Source organism: Hippichthys cyanospilos, chromosome 2 (assembly GCF_059441005.1).
Source record: "Hippichthys cyanospilos isolate Australia breed blue-spotted pipefish chromosome 2, RoL_Hcya_1.0, whole genome shotgun sequence".
Taxonomy (NCBI): Eukaryota; Metazoa; Chordata; class Actinopteri; order Syngnathiformes; family Syngnathidae; genus Hippichthys; species Hippichthys cyanospilos.
In genome coordinates this window covers 15,918,311-15,933,778 of record NC_142370.1, presented here as the reverse complement: position 1 = coordinate 15,933,778, position 15,468 = coordinate 15,918,311, and the positions used below count along the sequence as shown (strand labels likewise).

Genomic DNA, 15,468 nt, shown 5'->3' with positions numbered 1-15,468 from the left:
GATGCAAAAGCAAATTTGTGTAGCATTCTTTATTCTATAGATGTCACACACCGGGCAAGGTTAAGTCACACTGTCATTTTGGCACATTTTAAGACCAAAAATAGTTCCTTCTGTATCTACTGCACATAGTAAATGAAAATGGTGATGAAATGGTGCAAAATCTAATGCTCTCTCTGTGTTTGATTAGGTGGAGAATAACAAATCATGTACAGACAAATGCAAAAACAAAGGCAGCAGCCCTCACTTCCTCTTATAAATCATCTTAGCATCAATATAATAATATAAGATCAATACTGGAGTGGCAACGGCAGTGGAGGGAAACCTCGTATGGTATACCGACCAGCCACAACATTATGATAACTTGCACAACAGGGCAACTCCAGACATTCTGAAGATACTGTTCAATTCCAACACAATTTGAATACGTCCATCAGAACAGAGCATCACCTTTACAATGCCCACCCAAATTCTCCAGCTGCACACAATTTACATACCCTGTTTATGATCAGCATCTGATAATCTGATGAGCAACTCTTCATGTGCTTTGTGTGAGTGAAATATGAAAGTGGTTAGCACATGTGCCTCATTTTACAGAGGTCACAGACAAGTTCGCTTCCAGCTCTGGCTTTTGTGTGTGGAGTTTGCACGTTCCCCCTGTGCCTGCGTTGGTTTTATCCGGACACTCCAGATTCCTCCCACCTTACAAAACCATGCATGGTAGCGGGACGCTCTAGTCTAAATTGTTCTTGAATGTGAAAGGTTGTTTGTCGTTATGTGTCCTGCGATTGGCTGGCAACCAGTTGAGGGTGTACTGCCTGCAACCCTCAGGAAGATTTTCACAATATTCATTAAAAATGGAGGTGCGTCAAAACTTTGAAAGCCGACCGTGATCAGAATGAAATTGTCTACTTTCATTGTTTATGTCAAAGCACTGCCATTCTGCTCTGGATATCTTAATTATGGTCCTTGTGCATTAATTACCACAATTTTAAAACTAAGTTACACTTTTTATAATTTGACTTGTCCTGTGACATACTCAGATGCAAATTGTTTTTCTAATTGTGTTGACTTTCTTTTGGCGATTGACACATATTGTGTTTGTCATCAGAATGTTGTGGCTTCTTGGTTCATACTGTGGCATCGATAAAGACATTGATAGATTTCCACATCGATTCAATTCAGAAGTTGATTTCTTTTCAAATCCAGCCCTAATAAATACTCAAGCAAAAGTGTCCACAACTCTTATCACTAAATGTTGCAGAACCTTAACATTGGCAGAGAATAACCCCACAAAATAAAAAAATGTGGATTAAAAAAAGGCTTCCAATGCAAATTATTCACATCCAACGGCTATAATTCCCTACATGTAAACATTGTGAAATGCTCTATAAAGTGCTGCTTTAAATGTCAATTTGACAACATTTCAACATTCACTGGCCCAACATACATTGTATTATCTTGTTCCACTGACACCAAATTACAATAAAAGTCGGTCAGTTGAATACCCCCTTTTTGAAAACTCCGGTGGAAGTCCCCTGCTGGTTTGTAATTTAATATTAATTTGATATCACTTACAGTACACTTTTACCCTTTGCATCATTCGGTGCCTCTCATGCGTCATCACTATTTGGACTCCCCAGGGTAGTGTCAGGAGGAAATAACGGGGAGACAACATTCAGGTAGCTTTGTTCCGATGGCTGCTGTGTGGAGATAGATGCTTGCGTGCCGTCAGACACGTGCACAAATTTGGTGCGGGTGACTGCGTCCAATAACTCCCAAGGGTTATAGGACCCGGATGTGAAGCTAGAGAACACAGACATGAGACATGGCAGAATGTGTCTGCTGATTGGAATGTGGAAATTAGAATGATTCACTTTTTACATCCATACCTTAAATTTGATGTTTGAATGATGCTGTCACAAAGAACTTTCTTGGAATTCTGTTCAATTGACATAATTCATGTGTTAAACTTTATGAGCAGTTCAGACACAGAAAAGTACAGACATGCATTTTCGATTGCTCAATTCAATCGATCAGAGTTCGTGTGAGAATGCTTAATTAGTGTATTTGTGTATGCGTGCGCACAAGTGTATGTTACCTCATTGCTGTTGAAAGCCTGGGCATTCCTCAAGGCACGCTCCAAGGAACTGACCTGATTGGACAGCCTCAGAGTTTGATCCTGTAGTCGCTTGTTTTCTGCTTCTAAGACGATGACCCTTGAACACGCACACTATTCATTACCACCACCTAGGCGATAGTCAATATGCATATATTGAAATGTTTAAGTCAGACTGATACCTGTGTTGGACAGTGGATGCGGCCCTCAGGCCATTGCTGCCCTCTTCCTCCGCTTCGCTGATTTTCAGCAGCAGTGTCCTCCTCTCCTCCAGAAGCTTCTCATTTTCCTCGATCACATTATGGATGCTCTCCTTTTCCTGTAGGCACAGGATATTTGTTCAATGTTACGTAGTTCAGAAATTAAATGAGGACATACACCTGTTGGTTACACAAGATGGCGACATGTGACGGCATAATAGCCCGACCTTGCTTGAAAGACTCGCAGCCAGGGCTAAGTCATTCTCCAGTTTCTGGATGGTGCTGTCTCGCTGTGCAGTGACTTGGAGAAAGACCTGCTTGGCTTGATGCAGTTTGGTTTTGTGTCTACTCTGTTTTTCATTGTACTTCCTAGTTAAAAGTCACAATTAAACTATTAACATCAGGCATTGCAATCTCACAGACACATTGCAACATTATTTGGCTGTACACGCTAAATAATTCAGATTTCAGGTAAGAACATCATTTGGTCTCACCTGACGTATGTATTCAGTTGCAGGAAAACCTGCTTGAGCTCTTCCTGCATTCTGTCACATTCTAGCTGACTGGCTGCTAGATCATCCTTCAGTCTGCGACCAGCAGCTTGCTTATCCCTTATCTGAAAGACAAAAAAATCTATACTATAAATCTGAACTAGACAAAAAACATGTTAGGTCCCAAAGGAGACTATACAGTGCAATAGAATTAAAGCAACACCAGGGATCCCAGCATTGAATTAAAGACAAAAAAAAAAGTCAAGGATAACAACAGCATTGGGCAAGGACCCAAGGACAGGAAACAACGTTGACAAAAAAGGACGGACTTGACTCAACGCAGCTTGAAGGATGCTCAGGATTTAAAGAGATAATATTTGACACGAAAGCCCATACCATTCAGCAGCCTTCGATTGAATAGGTTTGAATAAATAGAAAAATAAAAGTTAAATATAACACAGCATGAAAACACCCATTAATATTATTGGAATGTAGTTGAACAGCTCCATATTAAGTATTGGATTATATACATCGAAATTACAACCAGAACACATAATTAAGGCATCTCGATTGACTAAATCAATTTAAAAAATATTAAAATATTCACTTATCAATTACATTCCAACAATATACAGTACAGGTAAAATATCAAGGTTTTTGTGTTCGTTTGTTTGTTTTTCAGAGTGGTTTCATCGTGATTACGGTTTTTGTTTTGTTTTGGGTTTCTTTAATACACTGGTGTAGGTATCAGCATACAGAAGGAGAGTGCAATATAAACTGATGAAGATAGATGCAATGACAAGCGTGTGAAAGCTGATATCAAGTTGCTTTGTCTTGCTCAGTCTCTCCCCTCTTCATTGAACATTTGTAGAACTTCGTTTGACTTTCGGACAATCATTTTCCTGAAATCGTATGTGGTGTTTTTCAACCATAGTAGTTTCAAGGGTCAACATATGTGATTTTATGAGAGCAACATACAATGAAAACATTCTGTACCTCATCTTGGGCCTTATGAAGTTCTGTCTCAATCTGTTGTGCTCGATGGCTGAGCTCGGCATTGCTTCGGGTGAGGGTGGCTTCCTTCAACCTCAGGGAACGTACCTGGTGCTGGAGCTCTTCTTCGCGCTGCTCTAAGAGCTTCCTGAAAAAGATAGGTGGAAGACGCTTGGTTGTGGCGATACGCGACAGGTTAAAACTAGGCACTGGGTTGACAACACTGCACTTTGTTAGGACCTTTTGATGTGGTCCTCCTGCTGCTGGGCTCTCAAGGACAACAAGGAGTCAGATAGATCTTTGCTTTCCTGTTCCAGGCGGCTGTTCTCTCTGGATCGAGCTTCTTCCATGCACAGCTGATGTTGCATCGTCTTAAGCTGTTGTTGCAGTTCCACGACCTGTCATAACAATCAAACGCATTTCTCAGGGTATTCCAGTTTTCTCTCACAATACCAAAAACATCATGCTAGATATATTGGACACTCCGAATTGCCTTTAGATGTGTCTATGAGTATGAGTGGTCATTTGTCGCTGTGTGCCCTGCAATTGACTGGGAACCAGTTGAAACCACTGCTTGAAGACAGCTAGCATAGGCACTAGCACGACAGCTATCCTAGTGAGGTTAACCGGCTCTGGAAGATGGATGGATGGATGTTTGTTTTTGCAATCATATGCTATCAGAAGCAAATGAGAATATTCTTTGTAGAAAAACAAGTTTTTATTCCTCCAAAAAGTATAAAAGGGAAATTTCTAGACAGGAATTTGAACCTATCAATAGTAAAATCCAAACAATGCAAAAAAATAAACAAAAAACAAAAACAAAAACAAAAAAAAACAGGACAACCACAGGCATTTGCCTTAAAATGCAAAAATATTACGATTCAACAATGGGACTGGAATAAAATGCTTGGGCTCACCCCTGACTAACCTTTTTATCAGCAATAATGACCTTCGTTCTCTCCGCCTGCAACTCCTCTTGCAGACGGTTGGCGGTGCGGCAGTTGGCAGAGTTATGTGCCAGCTCCAACTCTAGCTCTCTGATTCTTTGCTGCTGACGTTCTGAACCAGACATCTCAGTGTGAAGACTCTGCTCCACCTGTGTCAGCTTGGTCTGTGCCTGGTTCAGCTCTGCAGAAAGCTTAAAGAAGAGTTTTACTGTTAGTAACACTTCCTTGATTGTGTCACTCCTTCTCCTTGGATTAACAGTTTAAGGTCGGGCACACACAACAATAATCAGGTTGAGTTTGTCCCGATTTTGACCTTTCCTAACCAAGGCTATCTAACAAGGGAGCTCTGCCTAGGAAGCCAGGGCCTCGGAAGACAGGATTCGAGGCCAGCGTTAAAGCAGAAACTTTGTGTATTTTGCTGTGTTGAGATAATCAAAGCAGAGCAGACACAAAATTACAACCATTTTTCAATGCCTGTTTTTTATTTTCATTTTATTTTTCTATTGTTGTGAGTGGATCTGTCACAGGCAGAAAATCTTTTCAGATTGGAAACTAGAAACTAGAAATAGCTGTCCAAAAACATTAAAAAAAGAAAAAAAAAAGAAAAACACCTTAAGCTTTTCATTATCCAGCAGGGTATTGTGTCTCTTAAGATCCATGTTCTTCTCCTTTTCGTAGCGCAGTTCTCGTTCTGCTGAGGTGAAAAGGCTCTGTACTCTTTGCAGGTCCTGTTTCAAAATTTTCACTTCTTCTGCCCTCTGACTCAGGACAATGTCCGGGGACTAATGACAAAAAGAGGAGAAATTAATGCATTGGATGATTATCTTACAAACATTATTAGTTGGATGTATTAAATACAAAATAGAAGCCCTAGTGATTAAAAAAAAAATCATTTACTTGAGTGCAGTATTCAGAACATAAAGTAGTGAGGAAAAAATGCGGAACACGCTACATCAGGCATAAATTAAGATCTGTTCATAATCTGATACAAAGCTTTCTTACAGCAGCTCCATCAAAAAAAGAGTTATCATATAAACAGGGATGCACATAACTGGCACATAACTTTCACAAAGGTAAACATGCGCATCCCATGTCTTCCTATTCCGAGGAGATTTGTTTGTTTCTTGAAGTGGCTTGGACTGGCTGTTGAGGGCTGAGTATCATTCTTGTGAGGATGTGAAGGAGATTCACATTGTCACTCTACAGAGACAAAGATCATACCTCAAACTTCCTTGGACTAAGTAAAGTGCGTCCTGAACGAACCATGTAAGCCATAACTGATGAACTTATGAAACTTTGAGGACGCAGGCTTGAATAATGCGATGTTGCTCTGTGCACAGAGACAGTGCGCTTAATGTGGGAGCGAAGCTGAAAATAATTTTGAATAAGACCTTTTAATGAATGAAAGGTTACGTACCAAACACTATGTCCTGATATTCATGTGAGTAACCCATGAAAAAAATCATATGCACCCCTGCATATTAAACAATAAGACATATGATTTTTTTTTTTTTTTTGGAGGGATGGGGATGGGTGGGGGGGTCGAATTGCATTGACAGACAACATTCAGTGCAGTCACCTGATCCAAGCATTTGTTGTTGGTCTTCTCCACAGAAACAAAGCTGGACTCTGATTGAGGCGATTTCAGATTGCTGCTAAACCCTTCATTAGCCAAACCGAGCTGTCCCCGGTGCTTCTGGAGTTTGAGGTGTTGTATCTCAAGCTCCAATTTCTCTCTTTCCCCTTCAACCTCCAACTTCTTCTGGATGTTGTTGCTCAGTTTGACCTGGAGCTCAGCGGTCTGCCGTCGCTCAGAGGCCAGCTCATCTCTGGCCAAGCAGAAAGTCAACGCATGTAAAGCTAAACAAGAGAGCTTTGCCGAGCGATCCTGTCATGAGCCAGTCATTTCTCTCCTTTCAGCATTTCTGAGCCATAACTGAAATTCCACCAACCTGAGTGTGTTGTGTTCTCTCTGAAGGTTACTTAGTTCTTTGGTCAGTCGGTCAGCCTGCTCCTGCAGCTGGTCCACCTGTATTTTGTTGTCCCGCAGGCCCTTTTGGGTCTGATTACTGGCTTTGTGACGCTCCACCTCACTCTGGAGTCGACGGTTAGCTCGCTCCATCTGGCCTAACTGAAATACATTCATGCATGGTAATAGATTGCTTTTTATTGATTTGATTGTTTAAGAATACTTGTATCAGTTCTCAATTATATTGTCTGTCCTACTTGCAAACACATGAAAAATAAGAGTCACAAAGTAAGGTGGGAACCTATGTTCAACAGCAGTTCATTGTAAAAATAGCACTGTGCAAACATTCTGATGTGTGAAGGAAACATCTTGCAAACCTTCTCCTCCAGAACTGCCTTTTCCCCCTTGACTTGGTTAAGACCCTTGATGAGGGTTTTCCCTTGTTGGCATTCAGTGGCAAGACTGTTGACTTCAAGTCTTAGCTTCTTCAGTTCTCTCTCACCGATCTGCAAAGCCTTGGTTGACAGAAAAAAAAACAAGTGTTGTTTCAGTTTCAACATTTATACAATGTGGGACATTCAGCACATACAACGGATGCATGTCATGTATAATACCTCTTTGTCTTTTTTTAAGGCAGCCTGAGCAGCACTGAGGTCTAGCTCCAGTTGTTTCCTCCAGTCTTTCTCCTCCGTCAAACGAGCTTCCAGCAAAGCCATTCTCTCTGGGCCACTGTCTCGTAGGTGCTTGATATACAGTGACAAAGGAGAATGATGGATTTGCTTTTCTAATTTGAATTTTGACACTAAACTATCACATGATTGATAAATTAGAGTTGCGCCTTGATTGAAACCATGGACAGTTTACATAGCTGTATGCAAGGAGGGGGAGTTGACATTCTTACTCCGCTGTTTTCAATTACAAGCCAAGTGATTACTTTTTGTCAATATATTTATATGTTATACCTCCAATTAATTTTGTAGAGGGATGGGTATGTGTTAACAGATTTATTACTAAGCCCACAGTCATTAGATATGTGTTGCTTTAAATTAGACTGCATGATTAGCTTTTTTGGGGCAGATCACAATTCCCAATCAGCAAGTTAAGTTTAAAAAAACCCAAAAAAAACAACATAATTGATCACCAATCCGATGCCAGGATTGGGCTATATGTACTGTATTTCTATTTAACTGAATGACTTATTTATAGCTTATATAAACTGGTACAAAGCAAAATCTCTTTGTCTTTATAAAATTAAATAAGTCTACTTAACATGTTCTGAAATATTCAGATATGTTGCACTATGTTCAAGACAAAAAAACAAAACAAAATAATAATAATAATATTGAAACGCTTCAATGAGACTCATCCTCATGTAGTTATAATACTTCACTACTTTCTTACCAGCTGTAGATAGGAATCAGTGGTGTTGACCTCTTCGTCATTTTTTAACAGCTTTTCATGAGTTTCTTTCTTCTTCAGTTCTCCCTCAAGGGTTTTGATCTGCATGATAAGTTCACGTCTGTTATTGACCCTGCAAGGAGATGGCCCTGAATGCCAACCCGAATTCTCACTTGAGATGAAATGATATGAACTTTATTGTTCTAAAGTGAAATTTGCATTTGGCAAAAAGTGCATTTAGCTTGCATTACTTGGGGTCTGGCATACTGACTACTTTTGACCGGTCTGTCAAAATATTAACCCTTTATTGGGAACAGCAGCCCCTTTCGGCCGAAAGTCTTAACAGGCAAAATGGGCAACACCGTCCGTAACAGCCATTGCTTGAATCCTAATGTACCCCTAAATTTCTCTAGATCCTGAATATTCTTGCCTGTTTAGGACTTAAAAATAGAAAAAAAATGTGTGCCTAATAAGGGCCTTTTTAGACTGTTTAGACTAACGGTCGAAAGCAGCCACTGTGCCCTGTAAAAGGTTGACCGACGATTGCACAATATAGCAAATAATATAGCAAACTGACGACAGATTTAATCCAGATCCTTACACGCCGATGTAGTCCTTCCAGTTCTCCGTCATGACGAAGCCTCTCCTCCTTGCTTGCATTCTGAGCATCGCCCAGCAAAGCCTCCAACTCCTCATTCCTCTCCTCCATCTCCTCCTGCTCTTTGCGTAGCCTTTGAAGTTGACGTTCCAGCCCTCTCACCTGAACTAGTCCATCTTCAATTACGGCATTACAGCTGACATAAAATGAGAGTAAGGGGACTCAAAATAATACAAGTAATATATAACAGTTGTTAAAGACTTCATATTTACCGTTTGTGAGTTTGATCAAATTCTTTAAATGAAAATCCAGGCCTGTTGTGTAGTTCATTGCAACTGTTGCTTTGCCTCCCAGCCTCTTTAAGGGAAGCCTCTTGGTTTATGTCGCTTTTTTCCAACTGGACAAACACAATCACAACCTGCGATAAATTTCAATTAAAATAAACTTATAATACACATTAACACTAACCTGCACGAGAAGATTTTTCTTCTCAGACTCTAATGAGCACACCATCTCCTTCAGACTTCTGTTGTCAGCATCTAGTCTGTCACTTTGTTCTTTGGCCTGCTGCAGCTTCATCATATCTGAAAAAAAATGCATCACCATTAATTAACCTAGATTGATTGTTTGTGTGTATATATATATATATATATATATATATATATATATATATATATATATATATATATGAAAAATGCTTTTTGCCATGGTAGCAACATGCCACTCACAAAATGCGTGAACTCACCACTCTGTTTCAGTTTGTCCACTTCTTTCTTCAGAATCTCTAGTTCTTGTAGTGTTTCCTGGAGCTCAGACTCTGAGGTGAAAAACATTTTGTTTTAGATGAAATACACTTCCTTTTGACTACAGCAACACAGTTGTAAACTACTGCAGCCTGAAGAAAGAAATGTAAAGTTGGTATAGTACTAAGTAGCATCTGGACAAGCCCCATGTTGACCTTCAATTCATTTATAAAGAATTTACAACAAACCACAGGGATCTAGGCTGTTGCTTTTGGCCAGATCCAGCTCATCGTTCAGCCTTCGAATTTCCTGATGAGCCATCTCCAGCCTACTCGATGCCTCTTCCAAGTCACGCTCCAGCCGTTGGCGTTCATTTTGCTCACGAGACAGCTCGTCACTGTGTGCCTGTTGAATGACAGGTATTAATGGCAGCAGGATTATACAGGGGGCTTGGGAGGAGATAAAGTGGATGATGTGAGAGGCATGCATTTCGAAGATTGAGTTAAGTTCATCGCTGCATCTCTGCAAAGTAGTGAGGGCTTTCAGATACCGTGTTGTATAAGAATTCACCTGCACAAATGCAACAACAAGCAGTTCTCATGCTGGCAATTGTGATATGCCCCTGCAGCCCATTGGATTCAATTCCTTATCTTTAAAAAAATAAAAAAACTTCACATGGATGTGTTAGGGAGAAAACTATTACTGTGGTCATGCGCATACCAGTAGTGACAAGCAATGCCATGGTGAAATAAGCCAGAGAATCACCTGATCATATTTTTCATACGTATGTTAGTTTAGTTAGTTAAATCTTGAGAGGGAACCTACAGGGCTAATATTGTTTTTATTCTGAGCAGACCTGCGCAGCCCAAACAGCTTCTTCCACGTTGTCTGGGAAGAACCCTGTCAAGAGCAAAAACCAGTGTGTACGGGAGCACACCAAAAAATAAATGACATTAGAAGACGAAAAAAGAAATCCAGGGGAGGCTCATATTGCTTTTTTTTTTTGATTGACCAGCAGAACACTGAAGAGGTTTTCTAAGTATGTAAGGTGTCTGCACCTGTGGATATTCCTCAAAATACGTGGTTTAACCTAACACCTGACATCCCACATAAAATAAAGAAGATTGAAAATCAAATGAGTTTGAAAGCTGAGAACTGCTGTTGGAGAGCCTCATGACAACAAAATACCGAGAACTAAGCGGAGTTGAGTATTGCGTATGGGCTGGGCAGCATATCTGCCTTCTTTGTGGAGTTTGCATATCCTCCCCATGCCTGTGTGTACCATACCTACTGCCCGAAAAGAGTTGGGATAGACTCTCGCATCCCTGTGAGGAAAAGTGGTCAATATAATGGATGGATGGATGGATGGATGGATGGATGGATGGATGGATGGATGGATGGATGGATGGATGGATGGATGGATGGATGGATGGATGGATGGACGGATGGATGGGGTATGTGACTGACAGCTGAGTGATGCTGAAATGCAAAAGGAAGAAATTATTTTACAGAAATCAATAAAGATGTTGGTTGTAGTAATTTCAAGATCAAATGCAACAACAACAAAAAAAACTCCAATCTGACTGAACACAAAAAGTGATGCAAATGGAATGTTGACATCTGGCATCAAGGCTCTATTACTTTGGAGCTGATGTGACTGTATTCTAGTCTGCAGTTTTGCTGTATTACGCACAATAAAAAGACTATGATGACAACACTGATGTTTTTAGTGCCCGACACCAGTGTAATGCAACTTTTTAGAAGTGTGTGTTCTTCACCTGTATTGGGATGTCCCTTCCATTGCTAGACAAGCTCTGTTCCCGCCGTCTCTCTGCAGATTCAAGCCTCTCCAGGAGTGTTGCTCTCTCCACTAGTAGATAAGCCACCTGTTCACTGGGGCTGCTCAAGCCCATCTCTCCAAGATCTTCCTGTACCAACATTTCTGCCAGCTCCTTGCTCTGAATTTCTAGAAGACGGGTTTTGACAATAAGGACAGGGGAAAAAGATTCACAAGACAGTTGTTGTAGTTTGTGAAAGACTACTCATACAATGCTTGAGTAAAATTTGATATGTGTTGCAAATTTCACCATTCAGCTCAATTTTGCAGAAGAGCAAGTTGTGCAAAAAGCATGGAAACAATGAACAGATGAACACGTACTGTACATTTAAAGGTTGAGTGAAGGCCCAATTTGATTCACTGTATAGGGCCTAAAAATCTTGACCGAAAAATTTCACCGGAAAGCTCAATATGTCTAACATTTTTTCTGAGTAGTCTATGTTCACCAAAGTTACAAAGGTCTCACCTTGTTGCTGTCTGATATGGTGGAGCTCTTGTTGGAGCTGTTTATTGTCTCTTTCATAGCCAGCAGTAATACACTCTCGCTGTTGCAACAGGCCACGGATATGTGCTACATAGCTGTCCACCTTACAAAAAATAAACATTATAAAATTAACAAAAATGCTTAAGAAAACACACCTCTGTCTCTGGCACGTCTCTGCCAAGGATTCTCACCAATTAAAATTATTTTGTTCTAAATTGCAAAACACAACAGCAAATAATTAGCACAAAGGGCAAATTACAAAAACAACAATAATAAAACACAACCACAAATTAGACAACATAACTTTAACTAAAAAGAACAAAAAAAAAAAAAAAAAGGAAACAAAACAACATCTGACTGTTGTGTCGCTTAGTCCTATTGTCCAATCAGTGAATATGTAAGTCTCATCTCTTTCACCAGTGACAACTGCTTTTGGTATTTTTTTTTTTTTTAAATACACAGTACAAAGAATCGCACCTCTTTCATCTCGTTGGCTTGCTGTGATCGCAAAGTATGCAACTCCTGAGAGGTCAGCTGCAGCTGCGCTTCAGTGTCGACGAGCCGCCGCCAAAGGTGATGCTGGCGCTCCTCCGGACTTGCTCCGGGAAGCAAACCATCCTGTTGGAGCCATGCAGATATCTGGTCCAGTACTGTCGGTACCTATACACAAAGGATGAAGCAGATTTTTCAAGATTCTTTCCCATTAACATGAACAAAATTATGCCAGATAATAGCTGATGCATTAAATTCTAATAGTACAGTTTGTATGTGTGTGATTCAAATAAAGAATGGATTGCCACCTATCCACATTTTTACAAATGCATCTTTTTTTCTGTAGAATCTTATGCACTGGGCAAACCCTAACCCTAAAAACTCACCTTTTTGTGTGCTCTATCTTTCTAAATCAAATGAAGTTTTTTTTTTCTTTCCTCAGTCTTTGGGGTAGGACATGAAATGTAACTTGAATGTAAAAAAAACAACTTGTAAACTGTTGGGCTAGCTTGCTTATAGCTAACAATTAGCTTACGGTACGACAAGTGTCTCACATGTGTGCGATTCCCTTGGATGTTTGTCATGGATGGCACAGTGGCAGACTTCACATGGGTTCACTTCCAGCCTGTGTGAAATTTGAATGTTCTCCCAGTGGCCAGTGGCCACTACAGTTTCTATCACATTCCAAAACATGCATGGCAGGTATATTGGAAATTGTCTTGATGTGATTTTGTGAATAGTTGTCCGTCTTTGTGTGCCCTGCAATTAGTATGCAAACCAATTCGGGGTGTACCCTGCCTACAGCCCGCCGAAAGCTGGGATAGGCTCCAGCATGCCCACGACCCTTGTGAAGGAAAGCAGTTAAGATAACGGGTGGATGAGCATGACCACAACCCTCGTGGGGAAAAGTGATTAAGATAACGGATGGATAGATGGACTGATGTTTGTCATTGGCTAAAACCTAGTTAGTCACATGATAGGTAGGCTGTTGTTGATGAGACTCCCCTTAAATTGCCTCTTGATATTCTTTGAGAAAAAGAACTAGAACTCAACAATGGCATTTAATAGCACCACAGCTAGTCAGATATACTAATGTTGTTATTATATGTGAAAAAATGTTTTTTAGATCCTCCAGCTTCAATTGGAAGGTGGCAAAAGCCACTTGGTGGTCTTCACAACCCTGCCTGTGGGGACAGTCATGAAGGAAAGCAGTTATAAAGGCTTCTAGGATTGTGGCACTGTCAATTGCTCATGGTTTATCATGTTTATCAGGTTTATTTGTGGAAGCCCTTGATCCCTATTCTTCAAAAATGTGGGATGACTATAATGTACAACATATACTGTACATCTTAGGGGCAGAAGGCATCCAACAGCAATGACCCCAGTCTTGTGGTGAGTCAACATTGGTTTTGGAGTACATGGGTGACAGCTACTACTGAACGGCGTGCCAACACTAAACACCTGTTGCTCAACCCAATACTGTACTTCACAGGCCGTGTAACCTGAGCTGGCCTTTCATGAGGCCCCAGGAATGGCCCCCAACATGAGGTATATTGTCACAAGCTGTGTATCATGTCTCATGGGCTTGTTGTAAAAAGTAGTTAAACGCTACGCAGAAAACTTAATATTACTAAAGCAAAAAAAAAAAACCTAAACAAATGACATGTTTGCAAGAGCAACTAAAAGATTAAAGTACCAATTATACAAGATTTTACCACATGGTCGCAGCCATGCTCCTAAACGTAGCAAGCAGATGTCTTGAGTCTCACAAAAGATGAATCAGTCATGTGCATCACAATATTCTTCGTGCCATGTTTGCAGCGGTGGTTGAACTCTATAAATAACGGTGAGCTGAAAGTGACTGAAACAATTTGGAGTAGACTGTTGAAAGCAGGCACACCAACTGTTGAAATGTTTACCTCTTCGTGGTCCATGGTGTCACATTAAGTTGTATGGAGCAGCAACTGTGACGGATAGAGCATGACTTCCGTGGTTGGAGGAGGGAACAAAAGTAACATTCGAGAAGACGATGTGTCCTCATGAGGCAATTGGACGTGATACGCCAAAGTTATCTTCAAAACTCTTCTTCTGCCCCATCACTACTGCAGACTATGTGAAACATAAGATTTGTGAAGGAATATACAGTTTAAAATGTGCGAAAAAAAAGTTCTGGTGTAAAGCAAAGCCACAATGCAGAGACTAATACTGGCAGATTTACATAAATACTGACGCATTGAATGCATTTATACAGACCCAAGAGTTGCCTATGATTAAGTCAACATCCTTATAATGTATTATCCACTTCTTGCAACCAATATTTTTATTTTCTTAAATTTTCTGAAAATTTGACGAGAAGGAACAGTGTTTTTTTTTTTTCCCCCAAACAAACTCGCCACTTGAATTCCTCATGCCCACGCTCAGCCAAGATGCGGTTTAGCCGCGAAAGCACATTTTAAAACCTCACATTCCTGAGTTCGGTTTAATCTGGGACCGTACACGCATTCGGTGGCAATTCTGTGAGCTAACAAACGACAAAATGAGTTACAAAGTTTGAATGCTGAGCTAAGGCTAACCCAGCTAACGCTAGTCAGACTCTCCTCAACGAAGTCGTGCTGGAGAACGCCGTGGTAACAGAACACCCGGAACATAAATACAACACTTGAGATCTGCGCTTTACAAACAAGAAAAAAATGTTTTACTCACGCTTTGGCTTTTAAAGGCGTTGGCGTTTGGCGTTGACTACAGACAAGCGTCCTAAATTGAAGGTAAGACAACTGGCTTCCACGAGCACCTTGGCAACGGAGCGTACCACGAGGAAGTTCATGGAGGGGAGTCGTCTGGTTGAGTGGACCCCATATTTGTTCGACACCCTTTAAAAAAAGAATTAAATTGTTTCAAACTGTGATTTGAAACTGACCATTAACCATAACAAAAACCAGAATCCCTATTTTGGAACCCTACCCCTAATCCCGTTTGTTTGAAAATAATTTGTTGAAACCCTAACCCAGGGCCTTGAGATAACTTTTATTTATTTTTTTGTTTTGTTTTAGAAACCGCTAACTTAATAATTAAAAGTAATCAAAACTTTGATTACTAGCTTTGTGGAGTGGTTATTGAAGGCTATTTCCAGGGTTCTGACCCTAAAATAAGAGTTCGTACTAAAATAAAAATACGACAATATAAGGGAAACGTTGAAAGTA

General features: G+C 40.4%; 1 protein-coding gene across 2 annotated transcripts; it reads right to left on the bottom strand.

Moving 5' to 3' along the window:
- Positions 1 to 14: 14 nt before the first annotated feature.
- ccdc30 (coiled-coil domain containing 30) lies at positions 15 to 15,057 on the bottom strand. Of its 2 annotated transcripts, XM_088408219.1 has the most exons (26): positions 14,972 to 15,057; positions 14,188 to 14,377; positions 12,254 to 12,436; positions 11,759 to 11,879; positions 11,234 to 11,421; positions 10,281 to 10,355; positions 9,704 to 9,860; positions 9,458 to 9,529; positions 9,181 to 9,296; positions 8,985 to 9,109; positions 8,716 to 8,908; positions 8,118 to 8,216; positions 7,331 to 7,459; positions 7,094 to 7,231; positions 6,700 to 6,878; positions 6,327 to 6,576; positions 5,359 to 5,529; positions 4,729 to 4,938; positions 4,041 to 4,198; positions 3,804 to 3,948; positions 2,811 to 2,932; positions 2,544 to 2,685; positions 2,299 to 2,435; positions 2,099 to 2,216; positions 1,890 to 1,939; positions 15 to 1,803 (listed from the first exon to the last, which is right to left on the bottom strand). In XM_088408219.1, exons 2-26 carry the CDS (start codon positions 14,200 to 14,202, stop codon positions 1,611 to 1,613), a joined length of 3,486 nt encoding a protein of 1,161 aa, XP_088264345.1. In that variant the 5' UTR covers positions 14,203 to 14,377; positions 14,972 to 15,057; the 3' UTR covers positions 15 to 1,610. The 2 variants fall into 2 exon arrangements, with proteins under 2 accessions (XP_088264345.1, XP_088264346.1); XM_088408220.1 differs by lacking the exon at positions 10,281 to 10,355.
- Between the last annotated feature and the right edge of the window lie 411 nt (positions 15,058 to 15,468).